At 44.5% G+C, this 26596-nt stretch overlaps 1 protein-coding gene across 2 annotated transcripts in view; it reads left to right on the top strand.

Moving 5' to 3' along the window:
* PRR5L (proline rich 5 like) overlaps window positions 1–26596 on the top strand; it is a 174198-nt gene that overhangs the window by 133277 nt on the left and 14325 nt on the right. For both annotated transcript variants that reach the window (XM_025355714.1, XM_025355715.1), the window contains 3 exons: window positions 2209–2266; window positions 6524–6615; window positions 22064–22204. In XM_025355714.1, coding sequence (XP_025211499.1) covers window positions 2209–2266; window positions 6524–6615; window positions 22064–22204 — 291 coding nt within the window. The remainder of the gene's footprint in view (window positions 1–2208; window positions 2267–6523; window positions 6616–22063; window positions 22205–26596) is intronic.

Below are 26596 nucleotides of genomic sequence, written 5' to 3'. Positions count from 1 at the left end.
TGAGAAGAATGGCATTCAGGAGCCCGTGCACAGAATGCTAAGGGGACGTTCTGAGAACCTCACCTGGACTAGGTGTAAGGGACCAGCCAGGCAGAGACTGCCGGGCACAATTGAGATTTGTGCTCAGAAGTATTCAGTGGAGTGGTTGCCATCTGAACATACCTCCACAGACCACTCATGTCCAGCTCAGCTGTCACAAGATGTCAATTTGGTGCTGGGGTATTTTCTTGCTTTCTGACCCAGAAAGTCTTACCATGACCCAGCTGGGGTTCATGAACTTGGCTGGAAGCTACAGAACAGGTTAGGGCTTTGTCTTTATTACCTGTGTGTTTCACAGTTCTTTGTGAAGGAATTGCTTTTTTTTTTTCTTTAACAAAGTTGGTGTATTCCTATATGGTGTCACTGTAATTTTGATTTGGTGTTCTAGCTGCCATCTTGAAACTACATGGTGGCTGGGTGTGGTGGCTCACGCCTGTAATCCCAACACTTTGGGAGGCAGAGGTGGGCAGATCACTTGAGGTCAGAAGTTCGAGACCAGCCCGGCCAAAATGGTGAAACCCTGTCTCTACTAAAAAAGTACAAAAATTAGCTGGGCATGGTGGCTGGTGCCTGTAATCCCATCTACATGGGAGGATGAGGTGGGAGAATTGCGTGAACCTGGGAGGCAGAGGTTGTAGTGAGCCAAGATCCCACCACTGCATTTCAGCCTGGGTGACAGATCAAGACTCCGTCTCAAAAAGAACTACATGGTGACCAGTTACTTTCTCTAATTAGGTCGTATTTTGCAAATCCTAATAGGACTGTGAATTTGCTTAATGTGTATCCATCACAGAAATGGGATAGTACCTTTGATAAAATGTTCTATTAGTACATTTTATAAAGGCCCATTCACTACTGACTCTCGGCCTCCCACTCCTTTTGTGAAGTTGGGCTGAGATAGCAGTTATTACTATTGCTACCACCAATGCTGATTACTAAGGACATAAAATACTGTGTGTATGTGTTTATAGTGATTAATCATGTTTATAATGATTAATGTGTTTATAATGATTAATGTGTTTATAATGATTATAATGAAGAATGTTATGGTATTGCTAGTATGCCATTTTACAGAGGAAGAGCTTGGGACTCAGGAAAATTAAATACAAAATCGCACAGCTAGAATGTAGCTGACTGGAACTTGAACTGATACCCAAGTTCTTTCCACTCTGCTCCATATGCTTCTTTTATCATTGCAATAGGGTCTAGGGTTTTATAAAGGAGAAGGCTAAAGAATGCATTAGGTCCTTTGGTAAGACACATTATCACCTTTGCAGCTGCCTCTCCCATAATCATAGGCCTTGTTGATCTAACAATGTAACATGAGTGTAAAGACACCAGCCCGTCATTGATCTCTGAGCTTCTGTGACTTGCAGAGAGGCTGCTCCATGTCTTAGGGGGCCAGCTGTAGCCTTTCAAGGGAAGAAAGGGGTCTGGGTGGGAAGACGTGCTGGAAGGCAGTGAAGTGGAGTGGAAAGAACATGGCTTACAGACTCAAGAAGACCAAGTCTATCTCCCTTGAGTAAGTCTCTTCACTGACCATCAGTAAAGTGAGTACAGTAGCACCAACTTGATAGGACTGAATTAAATGAGATGAAGGATATAAAGCTTATGATGTAGACAGGACACTCAACAATTGTTAGTTGCAGTTGCAAGAAGACTTTACTTTTCTCTTTCCACAATTTCCCATGTGCACATTCATCGACAGATGCATATTCATTGCTGCTTAAGATTTTGCACGCAGTCTCTTTCATGCTAGTGTGAGAAGCCCTAAATTTATGTTTTTTTAAATATGTTATTTCTGCATAGTTTCCCATTGCCTCAGTGCTCCCTTTTGTGAGTTTAGATCACTAAGGGCCTCTAGGACACTGGGTGTCAATAATAGCGAATTCATTCAAGCTTGTGTCATGCCTTTTTCCTGGTCTGAGGGATGAAGGTGGCGGTTGGGGTTGTCTCTTATCTCACTCGCTCTTTTGCTATGGGAAGTCTTACTGTCTTCTCCTGAAGCCTTGGCCTTCCAAGAGGAGAAAAGGCTTCTTAAACTCGGAGGCATGGCTAGAACACAAGTGCCTAGAACTCTGTGCCCTTGCCCACTGGAAGTGGAAGAGGGTTCATCACTCACGCTCTAGAGTTGCCCAGATTCTTATGTTCTTTGTTCTCTTTTGGCAGAACCAGCTTCTTGCAAAAGGACTGTTCTTTGTGGAGGAGAAGATCAAGCTGTGTGAAGGCAAGTACAAGACAGCCCTGATAGATTGGGGCCTCTGTGACTCAGCCTTTGATGTCTGAACAGCTGAGATGCTTCTGTCCAGAAGTGACAGACTCCAATCGAGTGATTCACCCTGTCCATTTCCTTCCTACCTAGGCGGCAGCACTTTCATTTGAGTCAGCTACTCACAGCATTGCAAGTCAGAACTGTGTTTCAGAGAAATGTAGTGGGATGGGGTGGTTTCTTTGGAGAGCTTGTTCAGGTCTCCGTTTTTTTTTTTTTTTTTTTTTGGTTTGTTTGTTTTTTTGTTTGTTTGTTTGTTTGTTTAATGGGATGCAGGCTAGGGGTCTCTTTTGAAGGAATAAGTTACTCTGTGAATCCTCCATGCTATTTCCTCTGGTCTGCCCCGAGCTATTTCCTACAGACCTTTGTAATATTTCTGGGGAGTCATAGAGGAGTCCTGTCCATTTGGGGGACATTAGGCTAAGCAGGTACTCACTCAATAGGGTATGATTTGATAGACAAAGGGAAATTTCTTGATCTTGGATTTTAAAGTCCAACTGACAGGAGAGAAAGGAACTGAATGGAGATGGAGACAGGTTCCAAAGGCAAGAATTGGTCAACCCCATGACTCTACCAAGGGCTACTTTTAGCTCCCACCAAAGTAGGACTTGATCTTAGCTTGCCACCCACCTGGGATTATAGGCATGAGCCACTGTGCCCGGCCCTCTTTTGCATTTTGGAGTCAGGCTAGTACAAAAATGTGGAAGACAACTGCCTGGTAAAGGGAGGGGAAAGAAACATTGTCCCTAGTCACATAAATTGTATGTATGTTATCTGAGGAGTTATTACAAGCTCCTGGAAATGTGGAAAAACAGCTCTATGAAAAAGATACTGAATAAAACCAGAGGTTCAAGTGCCCTTAAAAGGGGAAGTTGAATGTCTCTCACCCGAATAACCCTCATCATAGATACACTCAGAGTGAAAACTCAGAAATGGGGCTAGACAGGATGAACAAAGTTCATCCCACATTCTATGCCCCTGCCCTGGCGTGGCCTGAGAGCACCAGGCCTGGGGTATTCTCTCTGAGTCTCTTCTGGTCCCGGAGTTCTGGTGTTGGGGCCTTTTCTGTACAGTGAATGGGCATGTGGGGAGCCTTTAAGGGACTCTGCCATCTTCAACCAGGCATCTCTACTGTTTAATTTTATGTATTAGAACTCCAAGAAAAATTCTGTTTGAATAAAAGGATTCTCTTGCTATAAAACAAAGTTTGAAAACAATTAATATGATATGTCCAGTCACTGAACAAACTCCTCTTTGTTGACATCTCTGCTTAGATACTTACATGTCTATATATACACACCCCTTCTTTACTGCTGCAGAAAAGACAGGTGGCTGTTCATACCCACCTGTTGCTCTTTTGTGGGCAGAAGATGCCATGTTAAGTTCATCTTTTCTAGAGCCTTAGTGACCTTGAGTCTTAGGAAGTTTCTGACACTTACCTACATACTTCTGGTGACCTAAACTGCTGTGTTACATTAGAGGGCAGATGTATAGGACAGTCATCTAGAACCATCCATCCAACCCCCTTCATTTTTGCAGGGAGCTAAGTCCTTGACTTATGGGCTGTTTCTGGAAGGGAAGGCACCTGTGTTCTTTAACTCTTTCTCCCCCAGGGCTGCCCTGTTGCTGTGTCTGTGTCTGTCTGATGTTCTTCTCTGAACACTTTCCAAAACCTCCATTACTCTCTGAAGTTTGCAGCCAGCAATTAGACCTGGGTTCTTGGGAGGCGTCTTACTGCTGCTAGGTTGCAGAATTACCTTGTGTGTCAATGAGCATCCTGTCTTGGCACTGAAAGGGGGAGTAAGTAGGCACCAGTGCCAACCTGCAAGGTTCTCTCTTCTTCCCTTCCTTCAGATCAAGAGGGCCTCTGCTTGTCTTGGTTGTAGAAGCTTAAGATAAGGGACATCAACAGAAAAGCTGGAGTCACCTTTTACCATTTGGGGTACATTATCCAGGTGCTGGAGTTCACCTTGGTTCTAGGAACCAGGATGACTCAGTATGTGAGATGGTCCTTTTAGACTTCCCCTTCCTCCTCCCTGCAGTGAAACAGCATAGCCTGCATTTGAAAGAGGATACTAACTGCTTCAATCAAATGTTTATTTGATTATCTACTATAAGCCAGTACGTTGCTAGGTGCTGGGGAGTCAGGAGTCGGAGAAACCATCACAGCATTACAGGCCCTCATGGAGCTCACACATGAATCAAATCATCACCAAGTATAAAACTGTACCCAGGACAAGTACTAAGAATACAATCTGTAGCAGAGTGGTTTGACCAATGGGGAGAGACTTTCTCCTAGAAGTGATGTTCAGGCTGCAACTAGAAAGATCAACAGAAGTAGGTTAGGTAAAGAAGGGAGAGAAAGAGCAGTCAAGGCAGAAGGGCCAGCACATGCAAAGGCCCTGTGGCATGAGAGAGAAGGGTGACTGCAAGAGAGATCATTAGAGCCCAAAGGCCAACAGGAATACAGAAGAGGATTGAGACCCAGAAGGAGGAGACGGATTCTCCTGGGCTGTGTAGATCATATTATTCAGGTTTTCTTTATCCTAGGAGCAAAGGAAAATGTTCATGCTAACTATTAAGTCCTGTTCCACACTGTCCCATATTTGGGTTAAATGGTAACCTCCTTCTACTCACCAGTCCCAGTATCTGCAAAAATTTATACACTTGGCGCTTTCCATCCATTCAAGCAAAGCTTTTAAAAGACTGATTTATTGAAGTGGCTGCACCATCCTTAGCACTAGTAATATAGTGATGAGCAAGACAGACAGGGCCCCATTCCCACTCCCATTCCAGTGACAAGACAGAGAAGAAGTGAATAAACCGTTCCAATAAAGTGTGATCAGTGGTTTGCACAGGAAAGTTGAGGGTGCCCTGGATTTGCATTTTCCCCCTGTGAATTTCACCCTGACCTTTCAAAATCTGCACATCTTTGGACCTGCTGGCTACTAGTCATGCCCTTGTTCTATTCTCTCTCCCCAGCCACTGCTTTTATTGCCCATTAAATTAATAGACGGTGCCAAATGAATCTTTCAAGATTTATTCAGTGGAACTGGCAGTGTCTTGCCAAACGTGTCTCTCAGTGTCTAATCTTGGCTGACCCAGTTTCTCTGCCTGGGATGAGCTGAGGCAGTGACCAATATCAGCTCTGATATCTAGGTCATTAAACAGCAACTGCTATGCAGGCCCTTCTCTGCCAGGGCCCGTCTTTCCTGGAGGTGCAGAGTTCCTCACACAGCCTTCCGATGGTATTGGGTGACCTGTGTGCTCCAGCCTGGGGTAGCAGGGACACTTGGCTGTAGCTTAGGCTTCCTCATCCTGGGAGTAAGTAGGGACAGCATCAGGAGTCAGGTGCTGTGTTTTGCAGGCCTTTTCAGAGAATGCTGCCCTCCCAGTTACTGTAAAGAAGTGGGTGGAGAAAACAGTTTCCAGATCCTCTTTCTGCCTCTCTCCATTGACAGCTGAAATCCAGAATAAGCCCAGTGTCTTAATGAGTAAGAAAACAAAACATTATATAGCTGTGCGCATGATCTTCCTGGATTAGCCTGGCCAAGAGCATGGGTTCTGGAATCACAGCTCTGCCTTTGAGCTGTGTGACTTTGGGGCAGTTAGTTGGCCTCTCTGAGCCTGTAAAGCGGGGGTATTAGAGTCTAGTCATGAGATATCTTATAGGTAAGTAAACTAGCATTGTGCTGGATAATGTTGTAACCATTCATGTGATAACAGTTACTGTGTCATTCTAAGATGTCAGCTCCCTTTTCTGGATTGGAGGATGGAAAGGCATATTTGCATATTTTCCGTTGGATTTTCCCACCCAGTCCTACATTTACTATAGTAACACCTTGTAGATCAAATGTAAGTAATGCGCTCTCTTCCCTCCCCACACCTAATGCTGCGTCTCCCATTCAGAGTCTCACTAGTGAAGACTGGTAAGTTTAGATTACTTATTAGTAAGACCAGTGAGCTAAGATCAGTGCATGCATCCTTGTGAGATGGAATATATTTCTGCCCTGAGAATTTCTGTTGGTCTTAGCCTGGAATGAAGATCCTGCAGTACCACACCTCTGCTCTCTGGGCTTTAATAGCTCCTGGCTGCAAGTTTGTTAGCATGTGCAACTTAGACATTTTATGTGGAACTGTCTTCTGGCCTCTTCTACAAATAATGACAAATTCTTTTCTTTCTTCCTCCCTTCCCATCTTCTCGCCCTCTTGTAGGTGAAAATCGCATTGAGGTTCTGGCTGAAGTCTGGGACCACTTCTTCACTGAGACTCTCCCTACCCTGCAGGCAATATTTTATCCAGTTCAGGTTAGTCTCACTGGGGAACACTTCCTGTCATCCTCAGCAGTCTGTCTTCTCTCCTGGCCTTTGCAGCCTGGGGGCTCCTGGTAAATGGGAGAAAACTTGGAGATTGGGCACTTGCATTGGTTAAGGAGTTTAGAGATGTTTTAAGGGCTCTCTGGTTCTATATTTAGTATCTAACTTCAAGTGAAGAAGAGTGGCTGCATAACTAGCAATTTTTAGGCTCTTGTTACCCTCTTGGTTTTGAGTATGTCTTTATATTCTTGGAGTGGTTTGTTTTTCTTAGTTTTCAAAAGTAGAGAAGTTGGGGGGAAGGGAGATTTCTTGTTTCTTTTCTTTCTTTCTCCCCTGCCTCTTTCTTCTCTCCTTTTTTTTTTTTTTTAAAAGCACAATTTTAAAACAAGTTTGCTGTTGCCTTCAAATCATGAAAAAGGAGTAACATTCCGTGTTCCTCTGTAAGGGATCCTACGTGATTTAGTAGGAGGAACGCCGGACTAGGAATCCATAGACTTAGATTCAAGAGTGTGGGTTTGGGCAGAGTCATTTATCTTCTGTGAGCATAGCTCCATCGTATCTCCAGCAAAACAAGGACTTGAGAGTAAAATATGAATGATACCTCTAGTATTCTTATTCTGTGGCCTCCACTCCTTCTACCATTTATGTTGATATCCTTGCCCCCTTGTCTCTGTAGAGCTAATACCATGATGATCACTGCCAGGTCGATGCCACCCCTAAGGAAGGTTGACCTGTAGATGTTCCTCTCCAAAATACATGTCTCTCTCACTTAAGCTGCAGTGTGCTCACTCTTCTCTCCTCCCACTGTGGTTGAGGCTTCGTATGTAATTAGGTATTGTTGAAGTGTGGGTGTCGTATGCAGAGGAACACAGCCATTAAGCAATGGGTAGAATGACCTTATGCCAGAGGTCAAGGCCCACGTGGACTGTTTGGTCTGAACAGTGTTTTAAAGGAATTTTGAATTGCTGAAAACATATGTCAAATATCTAAAACCTGGGAGGTTAGGCTTATAATTCCATTTTCCATGTTAGACCCACCCCATAACATTTCCAGTAAGATAGTACAGATAGAAGCCTCTGTCCTGTAGCCTGCAGAAACCTTCCCCTTCCTTGCAGTAGTCACCCATCAGCCATCAGTGAGTCTTCTCTCAGGAAGACAGACATGGGGATAAGGTTGCCAGATTAAGCATATAAAAATACAGGATGTTGGCTGGGCACAGCAGTTTGGGAGGTTGAAGCGGGTAGATCACTTGAGCCCAGGAGTTTGAGACCAGTCTGGGCAACAAATGAAAACCCATCTCTCTTTAAAAAAATCAGCCAGGCATGGTGGCATGTGTCTGTAGTCTCAGGTACTAGGGAGGCTGAAGGAGGAGGATCACTTGAGCCCAGAAGATCAAAGCTGCAGTGAGCCGAGATTGCACCACTGCACTTCAACCTGGGAGACAGAGCAAAACCCTGTCTCTAAATAAACAAGCAAACAAACAGGATGCTGAGTTATATTTGAATTGCATATATAAGCAAATAACGCAATATTTGGGACATATTTATACTGAAAAACTCTTCAAATTTACTGGGCATCCTGTGTTTTATCCGGCAACCCTACTGGAAGGGGGGGTGTACAGAAAAGGCCTGGATTTGTAAGTCGACAAAGGGGCATGTTGAATCAGTACCTGGTGTCTCCTGTGTTTGTTTATTTATTTATTATTATTATACTTTAAGTTCTAGGGTACATGTGCACAGCGTGCAGGTTTGTTACATATGTATACATGTGCCATGTTGGTGTGCTGCACCCATTAACTCGTCATTTACATTAGGTATATCTCCTAATGCTATCCCTCCCCCCTCCCCCCACCCCCCGACAGGTCCCAGTGTGTGATGTTCCCCACCCTGTGTCCAAGTGTTCTCATTGTTCAGTTCCCACCTATGAGTGAGAACATGCGGTGTTTGGTTTTCTGTCCTTGCAATAGTTTGCTCAGAATGATGGTTTCCGGCTTCATCCACGTCCCAACAAAGGACATGAACTCATCCTTTTTTATGGCTGCATAGTATTCCATGGTGTATATGTGCCACATTTTCTTAATCCAGTCTATCATTGATGGACATTTGGGTTGGTTCCAACTCTTTGCTATTGTGAATAGTGCCACAGTAAACATACATGTGAATGTGTCTTTATAGCAGCATGATGTATAATCCTTTGGGTATATACTCAGTAATGGGATGGCTGAGTCAAATAGTATTTCTAGTTCTAGATCTTTGAGGGATCGCCACAATGTCTTCCACAATGGTTGAACTAGTTTACAGTCCCACCAACGGTGTAAAAGTGTTCCTGCTTCTCCACATCCTCTCCAGCACCTGTTGTTTCCTGACTTTTTAATGATCATCATTCTAACTGGTGTGAGATGTTATCTCATTGTGGTTTTGATTTGCATTTCTCTGATGGCCAGTGATGATAAGCATTTTTTCATGTGTCTGTTGGCTGCATAAATGTCTTCTTTTGAGAAGTGTCTGTTCATAACCTTCACTCACTTTTTGATGGGGTTGTTTTTTTTCTTGTAAATTTGTTTAAGTTCTTTGTAGTTTCTGGATATTAGCCCTTTGTCAGATGGATAGATTGTAAAAATTTTCTCCCATTCTGTAGGTTGCCTGTGCACTCTGATGGTAGTTTCTTTTGCTATGCAGAAGCTCTTTAGTTTAATTAGACCTCATTTGTCTATTTTAGCTTTTGTTGCCATTGCTTTTGGTGTTTTAGTCATGAAGTCCTTGCCCATGCCTATGTCCTGAATGGTATTGCCTAGGTTTTCTTCTAGGGTTTTTATGGTTTTAGGTCTAACATTTAAGTCTCTAATCCATCTTGAATTAATTTTTGTATAAAGTGTAAGGAAGGGATCCAATTTCAGCTTTCTACATATGGCTAGACAGTTTTCCCAGCACTATTTATTAAATAGGGAATCCTTTCCCCATTTCTTGTTTTTGTCAGGTTTGTCAAACATCAGATGGTTGTAGATGTGTGGCACTATTTCTGAAGGCTCTGTTCTGTTCTATTGGTCTATATCTCTGTTTTGGTACCAGTACCATGCTGCTTTGGTTACTGTAGCCTTGTAGTATAGTTTGAAGTCAGGTAGCATGATGCCTCCAGCTTTGTTCGTCTGGCTTAGGATTGTCCTGGCAATGTGGGCTCTTTTTCGTTCCATATGAACTTTAAAGTAGTTTTTTCCAATTCTGTGAAGAAAGTCATTGATAGCTTGATGGGGATGGCATTGAATCTATAAATTACCTTGGGCAGTATGGCCATTTTCACGATACTGATTCTTTCTATCCATGAGCATGGAATCTTCTTCCATTTGTTTGTGTTCTCTTTTATTTCACTGAGCAGTGGTTTGTAGCTCCCCTTGAAGAGGTCCTTCACATCCCTTGTAAGTTGGATTCCTAGATATTTTATCTTCTTTGAAGCAATTGTGAATGGGAGTTCCCTCATGATTTGGCCCTCTGTTTGTCTGTTATTGTTGTATAATAATGCTTGTGGTTTTTGCACATTGATTTTGTATCCTGAGACTTTGCTGAGTTTCTTATCAGCTTAAGGAGATTTTGGGCTGAGATGATGGGGTTTTCTTTTTTTTTTTTTTTGAGACAGAGTCTCACTCTGTCGCCCACGCTGGAGTGCAGTGGCCGGATCTCAGCTCACTACAAGCTCCGCCATTGTCCTGCCTCAGCCTCCCGAGTAGCTGGGACTACAGGCGCCCGCCACCTCGCCCGGCTAATTTTGTTTTGTTTTTTTTTTTGTTTTGTTTTTTTTTTTTTGAGACGGAGTCTGGCTCTGTCGCCCAGACTGGAGTGCAGTGGCCGGATCTCAGCTCACTGCAAGCTCCGCCTCCCGGGTTTACGCCATTCTCCTGCCTCAGCCTCCCGAGTAGCTGGTACTACAGGTGCCCGCCACATCGTCCGGCTAGTTTTTTGTATTTTTTTGAGTAGAGACGGGGTTTCAACGTGTTAGCCAGGATGGTCTCGATCTCCTGACCTCGTGATCCGCCCGTCTCGGCCTCTCAAAGTGCTGGGATTACAGGCTTGAGCCACTGCGCCCGGCCGATGGGGTTTTCTAAATATGCAATCATGTCATCTGCAAACAGGGACAATTTGACCTCCTCTTTTCCTAATTGAATACCCTTTATCTCTTTCTCCTGCCTGATTGCCCTGGCCAGAACTTCCAACACTATGTTGAATAGGAGTGGTGAGAGAAGGCGTCCCTGTCTTGTGCCGGTTTTCAATGGGAGTGCTTCCAGTTTTTGCCCATTCAGTATGATATTGGCTGTGGGTTTGTCATAAATAGCTCTTATTATTTTGAGATACATCCCATCAATACCTAACTTATTGAGAGTTTTTAGTATGAAGGGCTGTTGAATTTTGTCAGAGGCCTTTTCTGCATCTATTGAGATAATCATGTGGTTTTTGTCTTTGGTTCTGTTTATATGCTGGATTACATTTATTGATTTGCATATGTTGAACCAGCCTTGCATCCCAGGGATGAAGCCCACTTGATCATGGGGATAAACTTTTTGATGTGCTGCTGGATTTGGTTTGCCAGTATTTTATTGAGGATGTTTGCATTGATGTTCATCAGGGATATTGGTCTAAAATTCTCTTTTTTTGTTGTGTCTGTGCCAGGATTTGGTATCAGGATGATTCTTGCTTCATAAAATGAGTTAGGGAGGGTTCCCTCTTTTTCTGTTGATTGGAATAGTTTCAGAAGGAATGGTACCAGCTCCACTTTGTACCTTTGGTAGAATTCGGTCGTGAATCCATCTGGTCCTGGACTTGTTTTGGTTGGTAGGCTATTAATTATTGCCTCAATTTCAGAGCCTGTTATTGGTCTATTCAGGGATTCGGCTTCTTCCTGGCTTAGTCTTGGGAGGGTGTATGTATCCAGGAATTTATCCATTTCTTCTAGATTTTTTAGTTTATTTGTGTAGAGGTGTTTATAGTATTCTCTGATGGTAGTTTGTATTTCTGTGGGATCGGTGGTGATATCCCCTTTATCATTTTTTATTGTGTCTATTTGATTCTTCTCTCTTTTCTTCTTTATTAGTCTTGCTAGTGGTCTATCAATTTTGTTGATCTTTTCAAACAACCAGCTCCTGGATTCATTGATTTTTTTTGAAGGGTTTTTTGTGTCCCTATCTCCTTGAGTTCTGCTCTGATCTTAGTTATTTCTTGTCTTCTGCTAGCTTTTGAATGTGTTTGCTCTTGCTTCTCTAGTTCTTTTAATTGTGATGTTAGGGTGTCAATTTTAGATCTTTCCTGCTTTCTCTTGTGGGCATTTAGTGCTATAAATTTCCCTCTACACACTGCTTTAAATATGTCCCAGAGATTCTGGTATGTTGTGTCTTTGTTCTCATTGGTTTCAAAGAACATCTTTATTTCTGCCTTCATTTCGTTATGTACCCAGTAGTCATTCAGGAGCAGGTTGTTCTGTTTCCATGTAGTTGAGTGGTTTTGAGTGAGTTTCTTAATCCTGAGTTCTAATTTGATTGCACTGTGGTCTGAGAGACAGTTTGTTATAATTTCTGTTCTTTTACATTTGCTGAGGAGTTCTTTACTTCCAACTATGTGGTCAGTTTTGGAATAAGTGCAATGTGGTGCTGAAAATAATGTATATTCTGTTGATTTGAGGTGGAGAGTTCTGTAGATGTCTATTAGGTCTGCTTGGTGCAGAGCTGAGTTCAATTCCTGGATATACTTGTTAACTTTCTGTCTCATTGATCTGTGTAATGTTGACAGTGGGGTGTTAAAGTCTCCCATTATTATTGTGTGGGAGTCTAAGTCTCTTTGTTGATCTCTAAGGACTTGCTCTATGAATCTGGATGCTTCTGTATTGGATGCATATATATTTAGGATAGTTAGCTCTTCTTGTTGAATTGATTCCTTTACCATTATTTAATGGCCTTCTTTGTCTCTTTTGATCTTTGTTGGTTTAAAGTCTGTTTTATCAGAGGCTAGGATTGCAACTCCTGCTTTTTTTTGTTTTCCATTTGCTTAGTAGATCTTCCTCCATCCCTTTATTTTGAGCCGATGTGTGTCTCTGTGCATGAGATGGGTCTCCTGAATACAGCACACTGATGGGTCTTGACTCTTTATCCAGTTTGCCAGTCTGTACCTTTTAATTGGAGCATTTAGTCCATTTACATTTAAGGTTAATATTGTTATGTGTGAATTTGATCCTGTCATTATGATGTTAGCTGGTTATTTTGCTTATTAGTTGATACAATTTCTTCCTAGCATCAATAGTCTTTACAATTTGGCATGTTTTTGCAGTGGCTGGTACCACTTGTTCCTTTCCATGTTTAGTGCTTCCTTCAGGAGCTCTTGTAAGGCAGGCCTGGTGGTGACAAAATCTCTCAGCATTTGCTTGTCTTTAAAGGAGTTTATTTTCCCTTCACTTATGAAGCTTAGTTTGGCTGGATATGAAATTCTGGGTTGAAAATTCTTTTCTTTAAGAATGTTGAATATTGGCCCCTACTCTCTTCTGGCTTGTAGGGTTTCTGCCAAGAGATCTGCTGTTAGTCTGTTGGGCTTCCCTTTGTGTGTAACCCGACCTTTCTCTCTGGCTGCCCTTAACATGTTTTCCTTCATTTCAACTTTGGTGAATCTGACAATTGTGTGTCTTGGAGTTGCTCTTCTCGAGGAGTATCTTTGTGGCATTTTCTGTATTTGAATGTTGACCTGCCTCTCTAGGTTGGGGAAGTTCTCCTGGATAATACCCTGCAGAGTGTTTTCCAACTTGGTTCCATTCTTCCCATCACTTTCAGGTACACCAATCAGACATAGATTTGGTCTTTTCACATAGTCCCATATTTCTTGGAGGCTTTGTTTGTTTCTTTTTACTCAAACTTCTTGCTTCATTTAATTCATTTGATCTTCAGTCTCTGATACCCTTTCTTCCACCTGATCAAATCAGCTACTGAAGCTTGTGCATGTGTCACGTAGTTCTCGTGCCATGGTTTTCAGCTCCGTCAGGTCATTTAAGGTCTTCTCTGCACTGTTTATTCTAGTTAGCCATTCATCTAACCTTTTTTAAATGTTTTTAGCTTCTTTGCAATGGGTTTGAACATCCTCCTTTAGCTTGGAGAAGTTTATTACCGATCATCTGTCTACTTGTCAAAGTTGTTCTCCATCCAGCTTTGTTACGTTGCTGGTGAGGAGCTGCGTTCCTTTGCAGGAGAAGAGGTGCTCTGATTTTTAGAATGTTCTGCTTTTCTGCTCTGGTTTCTCCCCATCTTTGTGGTTTTATCTACCTTTGGTCTTTGATCATAGTGATGTACAGATGTGGTTTTGGTGTTAATGTCCTTTCTGTTTTAGTTCTTCTCCTAACAGTTAGGACCCTCAGCTGCAGGTCTGTTGGAGTTTGCTGGAGGTCCACTCCAGACCCTGTTTGGTATCACCAGTGGAGGCTGCAGAACAGCAAATATTGCAGAACAGCAAATGTTGCTGCCTGATCTTCTGGAAGCTTCGTCTCAAAGGGGTATCCGGCTGAATGAGGTGTCAGTCAGCCCCTATTGGGAGGTGTCTCCCAGTTAGGCTACTTAGATGTCAGAGACCTCCTTGAGGAGGCAGTCTGTCCATTCTCAGATCTCAAACTCCATGCTGGGAGAGCCACTACTCTCTTCAAAGCTGTCAGACAAGGACGTTTAAGTCTGCAGAAGTTTCTGCTGCCTTTTGTTCAGCTATGCCCTGTCCCCAGAGATGGAGTCTATAGAGGCAGGCAGGCATCCTTGAGCTGCGGTGGGCTCTACCCAGTTTGAGCTTCCTGGCTGCTTTGTTTACCTACTCAAGCCTCAGCAATGGCAGACGCCCCTCCCCCAGCCTCGCTGCCTCCTTGCAGCTTGACCTCAGACTGCTGTGCTAGCAGTAAGCAAGGCTCCGTGGGTGTGGGACCCTCCAAGCCAGGCACGGGATATAATCTCCTGGTGTGCCATTTGCTAAAACCATTGGAAAAGTCCAGTATTGGGGTGGGAGTGTCCCGATTTCCCAGGTACCATCTGTCACGGCTTCTCTTGGCTAGGAAAGGGAATTCCCTGACCCCGTGCACTTCCTGGGTGAGGCAATGCCCCACTCTGCTTCAGCTCACACTCCATGGTCGCACCCACTGTCCAGCAAGCCCCAGTGAGATGAACCCGGTACCTCAGTTGGAAATGCAGAAATCACCCATCTGTGTCGCTCACGCTGGGACCTGTAGACTGGAGCTGTTCCTATTTGGCCGTCTTGGAACCAGCTGCCTTCTGTGTTTAAAGGCAAGCTGAACCAGATCCAGGACAGCAACATGGTACCACCATTTCAAAGGGCCCTGGGTCTCTCTTCAGGCCTTTTGTGTAGGGAATTCCAGGGTGCAGGTGTCCAGATGGTTCTAGAATGGAGAATGCAGAATCTGGGTGGACCTAGCCCCAGTATAGTCAAGAGGGCAAAAGTGGAGGCAGGGGTTGGGGAGGGTCTTAAAAGCTCAGAGCCAGGCAGGAGCCCAGACATGTGGGTCTAAGGATAGCTCTGTTTTGGTTCTCTTGAAGGATGGTAAGATCTGGCAAAAATTAATATTGCCCCTGTTTGCCTCCTCACTCCCCATTGACTGACTTGAATTCTGTTTCTCTTCTCGAGTTTGCCATGGCCCCAACCTTGCTGGCTTCTCTTTTCCTGTTAACGCCTGAGACCATTCACATGTGCTAACCCTGCTTTATTCAATTAGCTGAATTGGGTAAGGGTGAGATGGGCATGTCCAAATTCAGATTGTGGACAGGGAATATTCTGGGGAGGTGGTGAAGATCTGTAGCAAATGGGCATCAAAGGTACATAGCATACCCAGAAGGAGGCAAACTGTGCCTTCCTCCTCCTTTTTGCTCTCAGCTGATCAGGTTCACATATTTATCATTTTATGGGACTGTATGCTCTTAGGCTTTACTTTTTCTTTGTGCTTAGCCTAGAGAAGCTGGATGGCATTTGGGTAACAGGGATATGCACTGTTATTTTTTTTGGAGGATGTAGGTTGTGAGGAGACAGGCTTGGTTTTCTTATGCTTTCCCCCCACCCCCAAGCCTAAAACAAGAAAAGAAAAGCCAATTCTGGATTAGTATGAATTCCTTCTCTGATTCATTGTGGGCCTAAGAGATGGCTAAGGCCTGGTAACAAGCCAGTGCTCTGGTTAATGGCCCCAAATGATCCTTGAAGAAAGCAATGATTAACTTGTTTATGTGGCAGGTTGGTATAAACCAGGTACCCCACACCATCCCTTAAAAGTATTTTCTGCCTACATTGAAGGCCAGATTCTGCATTTAGAAAAAGAATTTATGGGTTGGAAACCAGCAAGGAGTTCTCAAGATAAAGTCCCCTGCCCCCCACCCATGCTGGGGAGGAATTTAGATATTGAGAGACTGGGATATTGGAGCCAGTTCTAACATAAATGGTCATGGCATGTTCCTGTCCTTGGCCTGGTTCAGCTCACCTTTAAACAAAGGAAATACTAGGTACCAATTCAATATGCCCCACTGGTCACTTATAAATCGAGGCCTTTTCTTCTGAGAGTGTAATGTTTAACCATGGGCTTAGAAGTCCCAAAGGCAAAAATCCGTCATGTTCTCCAGGTGAGTGCTATAACTACTCAGGCCCAGTCTAGACCCAAATAACTACAGGTATTTCATATGAAGAAGTGATGACAACAGAATAATCTGGGTAAGAAATGAGGGAGGGGGAGCAGCACCAAAGAGGAACAAAGTGGTTCAAAGCATGAGCTGCTGAGTTAGCTCATGACTGACTGTGTTTGTCTGTTTGTGTTGCTATAAATGAATACCCAAGACTGGGTAATTTATAAAGAAAAGAGGCTTGTTTGGCTCATGGTTCTGTAGGCTGAACAAGAAGTGTAGTTGCCAGCGTCTGCTCCGGGTGAGGCCACAGCAAGCCTTCACTTATGGCGGAAGGCAACAGGGGAGCCAGTGTATCACATGGTGAGAGGAAGCAAGAGATGGGGAGGAGGAGCTAGGCTTTTTAAAACAACTAGCTCTCTCATACTAATAGAGTGAAAACTCACTAAAGAGTGAGAGCTCACTCATTACCAAGGGGAGGGCACCAAGTCATTCATGAGGGATCTGTCACCATGACTCTACCTTCTACTAGACCCCACCTCCAACACTGGAGATCACATTTCAACATGAGGTTTGGAGGGACCAAATATCTAAGCCATATTATTCTGCCCCTGGTACTCCAAATCTCATGTCCTTCTCACATCGCAAAATACAATCATTCCTGCCCAATAGTCCCCTAAAGTCTTAACTTGTTCCAGCATCAACTCAATCAAAAGTTCAAAGTCTCATCTGAGACTCAAGGCAAGTTCCTTGTACCTGTGAGCTTGTAAAATCAAGAACAAGTTATTTACTTATAAGATACAATGGTGGCACAGGCATTGGGTAAACATTCCCATTCCGAAAGGGAGAATTTGGCCAAAAGAAAGGGACAGCAGGCCCCACTTGAGTGTGAAACACAACAGGGCAGGGCAGACATTAAATCTTTTTTTTTTTTTTTTTTTTTTTTGAGACAGAATCTTGCTGTGTCGCTCAGGCTGGAGTACAGTGGTGCGATCTTGGCTCACTGCAAGCTCAGCCTCCTGGGTTCACACCATTCTCCTGCCTCAGCCTCCTGGCAGACATTAAATCTTAAAGCTCCAAAATAGTCTTTGACCCCAAGTTCCACATCCAGGGCACACTGACGCAAAGGATGGGCTCCCAAGGCCCTGGGCAGCTGTGCCCCTGTGGCTTTGAAGGGTGCCAGCCCCTGGGTCTGCTCTCACAGATTGGAGTTGAGTGCCTGTGGTTTTTCCAGGCTCAGGGTGCAAGCTGGTGGCTCTGCCCTTCTTGGGTCTGTGGGAAGGGGTAGAGAGCAGCAACCCCTTCCCACAGCTCCACTAGGAAGTGGCCCTTTGTGGACCGTATCAGGGGCTCCAACCCCACATATCCCCTTCGCACTGCCCTGGTAGAGTCTCTCTGTGGGAGCTCCACCCCTGCAGCAGGCTTCTGCTTAGGCACCCAGGCTTTTCCATACATCTTCTGAAATCTAGGTGGAAGCTGCAAAGCCTCCTTCTCTCTTGCACTCTGTGCACCTGTAGACTTAGCACTATGTGGACGCCACCAAGGCTTATAGCTTGCTCCCTCCAGAGTAGCAGCTGGAATGGTACCTGGGGCACTTTGAGCCACTGCTGGAGCCAGAGAAATTGGGATGTGGGGAGCAATATCCTGAGGTAGCACTGGGCATCCCCTGAGCGTGGCCTCCAAAACCATTATTTCCTTTTAGGTCTCTGGGCCTGTAATGGGAGGGACTGTCCCAGAGGTTTCTGAAATGACTTCAAGGCCTTTTTAAAACTGTGGTCTTGGCTATCAGCACCTGTTTCCCTTTTAGTCATGCAAATCTCTCTAGGAAGTGATTGTTCCACAACTCTCTTGTATTTCTCTCCTGCAAATGCCTTTTCCTTCTTCACTGCATGGCCAGGCTGCACATTTTCCAAATTGTCATGCTCTGTTTCCCTTTTAGTTATAAGTTCCAACTTTAAGTCATTCCTTTACACCTATTCCTGATTTTAGGCTGTTAGAAGCAGCCATGCCACATCTTGAATGCTTTGCTGCTTAGAATTTTTTTGAGACAGAGTCTCACTCTGTGGCCCAGGCTGGAGTGCAGTGGCACAATCTCAGCTCATTACAACCTCCACCTTCTGGGTTCAAGTGATTCTCCTGCCTCAGCCTCCCAAGTAGCTGGGATTACAGGCTCCTGCCACCATGCCTGGCTAATATTTGTATTTTTAGTAGAGACAGAGTTTCACCGTATTGACTAGGCTGGTCTCGAACTCCTGATCTTGTGATCTGCCCGCCTCAGCCTTCCAAAGTGCTGGGATTACAGTTGTGAGCTACCATACCCACCTTAGAAATTTATTTTACCAGACACTCTAAGTCATCACTCTTAAGTTCAACCTCCCACAAATCCCCAGGGCATGGACACAATGCAGACAAGTTATTTGCTAGGGCATAAAAAGGGTGATCTTTATTCTGGTTCCCAATAACTTCCTCATTTCCATTTGAGACCACCTCAGCCTGGCCTTTACTGTCCATATTTCTATCAGTGTTTTAGTTATAATCATTTAACTAGTCTCAAAGAAGGTCCAAACCTTACCTTGTCTTTTTGTCATATTTTGAGCCCTGAGCCCTCCAAACTTCCAACTTCTGCTCATTACTCACTTCCAGAGCTGCTTCCATACCTTCAGGTATCTTCCTAGCAACATTCTACTCCTTATACCAATTTTCTGTATTAGTTCATTTTGCATTGCTATAATGGAATACCTGAGACTGGGTAATTTTTTTTTTTTTTTTGAAAAAAACAAGGTTTATTATTTGACTTACAGTGCTGCAGACTCTATAAGAAACACAGTACCAGCATCTGCTCCTGGTGAGGCTTCAGGAAACTTTTATAACCATGGTGGAAGGTGATGGGAAGTCAGTGTATCACATGATAAGAGAAGGAAGCAAGAGATGGGGGAAGAGGCACCAGGCTCTTTCAAACAATTAGCTCTCATGTGAATTAATTGAGAACTCACTTATCACCAAGGGGAGGGCACCTAAGCCATTCATGAGGGATCCGCCCACATGACCCAAACACCTACTACTAGGCCCCACCTGTAACACTGGAGAAAACATTTCAACATGAGATTTGGAGGAGACGAATATCCAAACCAAGTCACTGACCTGGGTTCACGTCCTCAGTCTGCCGCTTATCATCTTGATATTCTTGGGAAGATAACTTTGCCTCTCTGAGCCTTGGTTTTCTTCTAGAAAATAATAAAACTTGTTTCACAGGAGTGTTAAGAAGAGTAAGTGAGATAATACATGAAAAGCACTTAATTTTGCATATGACATACAGTAAGGGCTTAACAATTGTCATCATCATCAATATCATTATCATTACTATTCTCTGTACAATAAAATGTGTTGGAATCACAGCAGATAATCCAGTTATTTGGATGTGGTTTTCCTATGTCATCGGCTGAGCAGATGAGTTGACAATGGATGACTGTTGAGTGTCTACCATATACTGGCACTGTTATGGATGAGTGTCTACCATATACTGGCAGTGTTATGGAAGTGTGGGCACAGCTCATGAGAGTTGCCTAAGTGGGGTCATGACATGTATTTTCCTAACCATCCTACTTAAGAAATCATCCTCCCAGTTGGTGTGAGACAGTAGGCTCTCTTATACACTGTTGCTGGGGGTACACACGGATGCAGTCTTTTTGGAGAGCAACATGGCAGTATTTTTTTAAAGACTTTTTAAAGGCATATTTGGATTGAGCAATTTTCCTTTGCAGGACAATAATCTGGATATGCTGACAAAATATGTCCAACATGGCATGGATAAATATGTTTGAAACACACACACACACATGTGTGCAAATGAAAGCATCTTGGTCAGGAGTTGGTTGGTTACACAGAGTGTGTTCATACAGTGGTAGAATATTACGCAGCCTTAAGAGTGAGGTGGGTCAGTATATGCTGGTATGAAAAGATTTCCAAAATATACAAAGTGAACCAAAGCAAGCTTCAGAACAGTAGGAGGGGTATAATATCTGTGTGGGTTTAAAGGTTTTATGTGTGGTTTTGTGGATATAGGAGCTTTCTGGAGAAATCTAGAATATAAGTAAAAACTTCAAGGAGCAGTTAGTTACCAGTGTGGAGTGAGAATAAGAGATTAGACGAAGAGGACTTGTAACTTTACCTTAAGCCCTTTTTTTCTGATCTCTTTTAATCTTTGCCTTTAAATTTTTTATGATGTAAATACAAAACCAAAAACAGGCAAAATAATTGTCTATTTGGAGTGCAGTTCTGGGGAATGAAGGGTCCTTCGGGATGCCTTGATGACCTTCTAGGAAATGCCTAGAAAATCAGTTCTGGAAAGTGATTTGGCAGTTGCTGGAGCAGGAGGTCCTAGAATTGTTTCCTTTTGCCTTGCAGTCTTTCCTTCCCACCAGAATTGCTGTTTTAATTTCTAGAAGGTTGCCTGCCCTAGTCTTCCTTTTTCTCTCTTCCCACATTCTATAGTTTAAATCAGACAGTTCTGTTGTTCACTTCCCTGGAAGGTTGTGAACAAAAAGTTGGTTATGTCTCCTCTGCTTCCAGCATCACACAGGACCAAGAGCCAGGACCTGGCCAGAATAATGCTGCCTAATGCTGGCTCTCTCCTGTTGCCTTAGCATCTCTGTCCATCAATCCATCCAACAGAGGTAGTACCAACTGGCCAACTTTTAAAAGATATTGAAGGAATAAAAACCCAATCAAAGTCCCTCATTATAAGATAACTTAAAGCACTCAACATAATGTGAGCTCTATAATTTTTTATGTTATTGAAAGGTATGGGTGGTGATTGTGTGTATCTGTTGGATGTGGGGGATCAGGGGATATGGAGATAGCAAAACCACTCTTGACCATGTTTCTATAAAACTCTACGGAGTTGCAGGAAATAGAAAACATCCTTAAACCTTCGCCAGCTTGGGAGGGTACCCTAATGATGTCTTTGGTTCTACCAAGAACAACCGACTTCTAGTGTGCATTTGTATGTATGTGTGCAAAGGAGAGTCTGAAAAATGTACCTTCCTTTCTCTTTTGGTCTTGGGAAACTTGAGGAGCTCTAAAATCAAGAAGTTTGGGTTTGAAAGCAGCTCTACTTTGGTTGAATTATAGTAACTCTCTGGGTGTTTGGGTGTTTCATCTGCGAAATGAGTTTTATAATGGTACCTATCTCAAAGGGTGGTTGTGGGGATTACATGTGTTGTTTACATCTAAACTATGTAGAATCATGCCTGGCACATAGAATTTAATACATGTTAGCTTATTAATAGTTATTATTTTCACCTTCTGCTCCCTACCGCATCCCAACAATTGAACAAATCCCTTTCCTCCTACTTTCCTATTTATTTTTCTTCCTCAATTATTGGTATTTATACAACAATCTAAGAGGTCCCGTGTTTTTCTTCTTTATTTGTATGATAGGTGTTCAGATGTATTATAGATGAAGTTGGGAAAACAGCCTTGAATGTAGGGAGGTAGTATTGATCTTCTTCTTTGTTTCTCCCATCTTTCTCTTTCTCTCCTTCCCGACCACTTATAGCACTTATAATAGTGTGGCCCCGATTATATGTGCCTTATATTGTCTTTGGGTCATTTAGGTAGGCAGGTTGAGTCATGACTTATCTTAACGACATTTTAATTCTAGAGGAGCCTGGTCTTTGGCTCTTTGAAAGACACACTGGCCCTTGCAGATGCCTCATCCCATCTTTGGTGCTATGTAAACATGTGTTGTCTTGAGCTTCACATGATTGGTGGCAGATTCAGTGAGATCTCACCTCACAGCTTTCCCTTCTCTGTCCTCTCTAGGGCCAGGAGCTAACTATCCGCCAGATCTCCCTGCTGGGCTTCCGAGACCTGGTCCTGCTGAAGGTGAAGCTAGGTGACCTGCTGCTGCTGGCCCAGTCCAAGCTGCCCTCGTCCATTGTCCAGATGTTGCTCATCCTGCAGGTGAGGCTGTGCTGGAGACTTGCCCCAAGGCCAAGGGAGGGAGCGAGGGAAGAGACTGCCTTTTTGAGATAAGGGGGAAGGAACCTAGTGACCAGAGCACCTTAACTTGGCTAACTGCTATTTAGTTTGTTGGCTCGTGTTCGTTCATTCATTCATTCATTCATTCATTCATTCATTCATTTGTTCATTTGATGTGCATTCACTGAGCACCTGTTAGGTCCTGGTGCTGTGCTTAGTGCCAAGATTGCACTAGGGAGTGAAGGAAGCATAGTCTTTCATTCAGGAAGTAGATACCCTTTTCCCCTCTCCAGTGATGCCAGGGAGCCACAAGTTGCAAGTCACAGCAAAGAATACACTTTGGCCTAGCTTAAGCAGATGAGGAACTCCCTGGAAAGCTCCCAAGGCAGATGGACTTCAGGAGGGATTACAACCAGGAATGAGGCTGTCTCAGGCCAGGAAGCCACCATCCTTCCTCTGCTTCCTAGTCTCTACTTGTATCTGGGCTATCTTGTCTGTCTTCGTCTTGTCCTATCTTTCCTGGACTTGGTCTTTTTCTCCTTGCAGGTTTGTGTTCTGTGTTTGGTTTTTACCTGATCGAAGGTGACACCTCACAGTTGATGTGCTTCCAGTAAGAGACTAGCTAGTGGCTGCCTAGTGTCACTCAATCCCAATTCTAAATCAATACTAGGAAGTTGAGCTAACACTTATCGGTCCTTGGCTATGTGCCAGGCACGGGCCAAGGACTTTAAGTGTGTTGTTTCCTTAATCAGATAATCCAGACAATCACCGTATGGAGTAGGCATTTTTGTTATTCCCATTTTAGAGGTGAGGAAAATGAAACCTAGTAAGTTTGTGTGCTTGCCTGAGGTCCCTCAGCGAGGAAGAGGCAGTAAGATTTGGAATTATGCACACCATGCTTCCTCCCCAGAGGAAATAATTTAATTGGTCCAGCTTGGGCTACATGATTCCTCTCTGCCCGATCAGCCATGACCCTTGAATAAGATCAAGCAGTATAAACATGGCCTTGGCAAACTCATTCCTATGGGTGGGGGCACACAGTTCTCAAAGACTAGAGTTTCTGGCTAGGGACACCCCCAAGAGGTGACTGCTATGCCTCTTCATCTCCGTAACAAGTTCAGATGCTGCAGCATTAGCTCTGAGCCCTTCCTCAGGGAAGATGGCTTCATCCTTGATCAGGCTGCTGGTGACCCCTTGCTGCCCTCACAGCAGTGATGGAATGTCAGGCACTGGGGCCCCAATCCTTCCCCCACATCCCCCAGCTGGTGTTATGTTTCAGTCCTTGAAGCTGGGCCATCCTTCTGGGCATTCTCCCCCTTTCCTATAATTAGAGAGGAGGAAGAGTTGCCTAATAGGATGAGGGTGGGTGTAATTGGCCGGAATGCCAGGTCAAGTATTTTTATGGAAGAGATGGAGAAGGAGGGGGATAGAAAAATGCATGTGGGGCTCGGGTCTGAGAAGCCTTAATTAGATCATGCTTCCTGAATAAGGAGTCTTGAAAATGAGCCCTTTGGGATTCTGATAGGAAAATTCGGAAAGTTGGGCTCCCATCTTCCCATTTCAGTTTATAATAGTTTAGGGCTGAGAAGCGATTCCTTTGTGTTTTGGGTGGTGGTGGTTGGTTTGGTTTTGTGGGAAGGAGAATTGATCCAGTCCAGCAGGTGAAGGCTCTCACCTGTCACTGCTGGAACAGGAGGGCCTGTGTCTATAATGAAAGAGACCTATCACATTCCAACATTCTGGGCCCTGTGCCAGGTAGCCCTGCAACCGTATGAGAAAGCTGTCATCATAGCCCTGAGTCCCCAAAGACAGGTGAGACTGCTTGCCCAGGAGAATCTGCCCTCATGCACTCTGGTCCCCACCCCAATTTGCTCTCCATGGGACGGCCTCAAACTCTTCAGTGGTTTCCAATCGATCTTAGAAAAACAGCCCAAGTCTATACCCTCGCCTTCGGCATCTCCCACCCTTCCATCCCTGCCTGGAACCTGACTTCCCCACTGCTCTGGTCTTCTTGGCTTCTCCTGGCTGCCATGGGATCTTTGTACTCAATGTTTCTCCTGCTCAGAACACTTTGTTTTCCGGGCCCCTCAATCCCCTGTCTAATCAAGGCAGGTCAATGTTTTCTCCTTGCCCTTGAGCCCTCAGCACCCAGCACAGTCTTTAACACATAATAGGTATTAATTAGACACTGGCCATGGAATATAGTAGAAGCTTGAGCAGGACTGACTCTGGGTCCCTGACCTCACACCCATGTTGGTGACCATCATGCAGGGCTTCTTCTCTTGGCAGAGGGAAGTACAGTCAGAGAAGCTCTGGGGTCATGGTGAATTTCTGGAAAGTCAGGCAAGGAAGCAGTTCCTCCTGTGTCTATACCATTATTTTCCCCATCTCACAGCTGAGATGGAGGTTCAGAGAAGGTGGTGGCTTTTCTCAAGGTCTTGTACTCATTGATAACAGAGCTTGATTGCTCCCCATCCCTTAGCCCTTGTCTTCCTACCTCCACTTAGCCTTTCTTGGCAACTACTGCCTTCCTTTTGCAGTCTCCCGGGGTGCTGGGAAACACCCCACAGGCACCCTACAGACCATTAAAGATCGTCCACTCTCCTGCAGGGCATCTGGCATCACTTCCCCTGAGGGCTTCCTGGGAACAGTGCCTTTGGCCCATGTTCTTCCTCACCAGGAGCTCTAGAGCCTGGGGCTGGGGGTATGACTGTGAAGAACTCGGATCTTTCCCTGGCCCAAGTCCATCTTGAGCAGCAGGGGCGGTGGCCTCTGGATCTGAATGAAACTTCCAGGTGGCACTGCCCTGGGGCCATATCTGCTACAGGAAATTTGGGCCTCAGTACTTAGAATTGTCCATTATCTGCCTAGACCTGCACTTTCCACAGTGCCATGAGACTGGGGCTGATCTTTTTTAAAACTACCTGAGCCTACTACAGAGAAAGAAGCTCTTTATTAGGCCTTCAGCTCCGTCTTTTCTGTTGCTCTTCCACAGTGTCCCTGACCCCACTCTACCCTTCCCAAAATGTACAAATACTCCTACAGTGGGCCACGTGCGCTGCCTTCAAACCACCCCAGTGAGAGGCACAGTCAGAGATATAGACCAGCGCGAAGATCAGTTCCCTCCCAGCTGACGCAGACAGGTCCTGACACTACCGTCAGAACGGTGCATTCTCAGGGGTCCCAGCCAGGCAGAGTGTGCAGCCTGTGCTCAGAGGACCCTGAGCTTGTTTTATTTTCTCCCATCACCATTTGACATTCTTAATGAGTTTTGAACACGGGGCCCTGCGTTTTCATTTTATGCTGGACCACACAAATTCCATAGCTGTTTGGCAGCCAAGCCAGGGGCTGAGGACAGCACCTTCCTAGAGGGCTGTGCACAAGCCAAGTTCTCAGCAGCGACTTTTCTGGGAGAAAACCATCCAGCTCCAAATCACGTGTTCATTATCCATTTTCTTCCCACCTTTTGCCACTTCTCCTTTTTCTGTGGTCCCTCCCTGTTTCGCATGTATGGAAGGTTTGGGGGAGAAGCCACTCATTTTCTCTGCATCTCTTCTGGCTCTGTTTCTACCTCCAAATCTGCACCATAGCCCCCTCCTCAGCCTCCTTGTATTTCCTGAAGCTGTGTCCTCTCTCCCCCAGCCCCCTGCCACACCCATCTCAGTGTGATGGTACCAAAAAGGGGCCCAGGAAGAGCCTGTTTCCTTGGCAGCTTACATCTCCCCCTGGGATCACCAGCCTGCAGGAGTCAGCCCTTCCTGCCTCATTACCTGACCAGTTTCCCCTTCAATCCCTGAAACACCGCACTGGAGTGGCGTCTACTTTGAAAGTGAAAGTGATTTACAGTCTACTCCATTTCGAGAATTTGACATGTTCACCCCTTGGGCTGGGCACAGCCCCACGGAGACTTGTTTCTTTCCTGGCCAGTCCCTTCTTCTGCCAGGTGGGCTTTGCTTCTTTGCAGCCCCTCAACATGACAGCATGTTTGAGTCCTTTCCAGCAAGAAACTGAATTCCCTAGGAGTCTGCGAGTTTTCTAGAAAACATTGGTTACTGGCTTCTTTCTGGTTTTGACTGTTCTTTACTCAGGGCTTAGCTTTGAGGACTTCTGTCATGCTGGGGTTTTTAACTGGCTCTTCATTTGGGGCTAAAACTATTCCTGGCTCTAGAAGAATTCTCCTTTTCTCTTATCACCCTGAACTTTTCCATATTCTTTCTTCCTTTGTTTTCTAGCCTGTTAGCAAGTGGCAGAAGAGGGGATCAGAGCCAGATAGCCTGGGTTCCAGTCCAGGGTTTTTGCCATTTACTGGCTGTGTTTTTCTGGGCAAGGTATTTAAGCTCTCTGGGTCTTTAGTTCTTCATCCATAGAAGGGGG

The sequence above is a fragment of the Theropithecus gelada genome, chromosome 14 (assembly GCF_003255815.1).
Source record: "Theropithecus gelada isolate Dixy chromosome 14, Tgel_1.0, whole genome shotgun sequence".
Lineage (NCBI taxonomy): Eukaryota > Metazoa > Chordata > Mammalia > Primates > Cercopithecidae > Theropithecus > Theropithecus gelada.
This window is presented reverse-complemented; position numbering and strand designations above follow the sequence as displayed.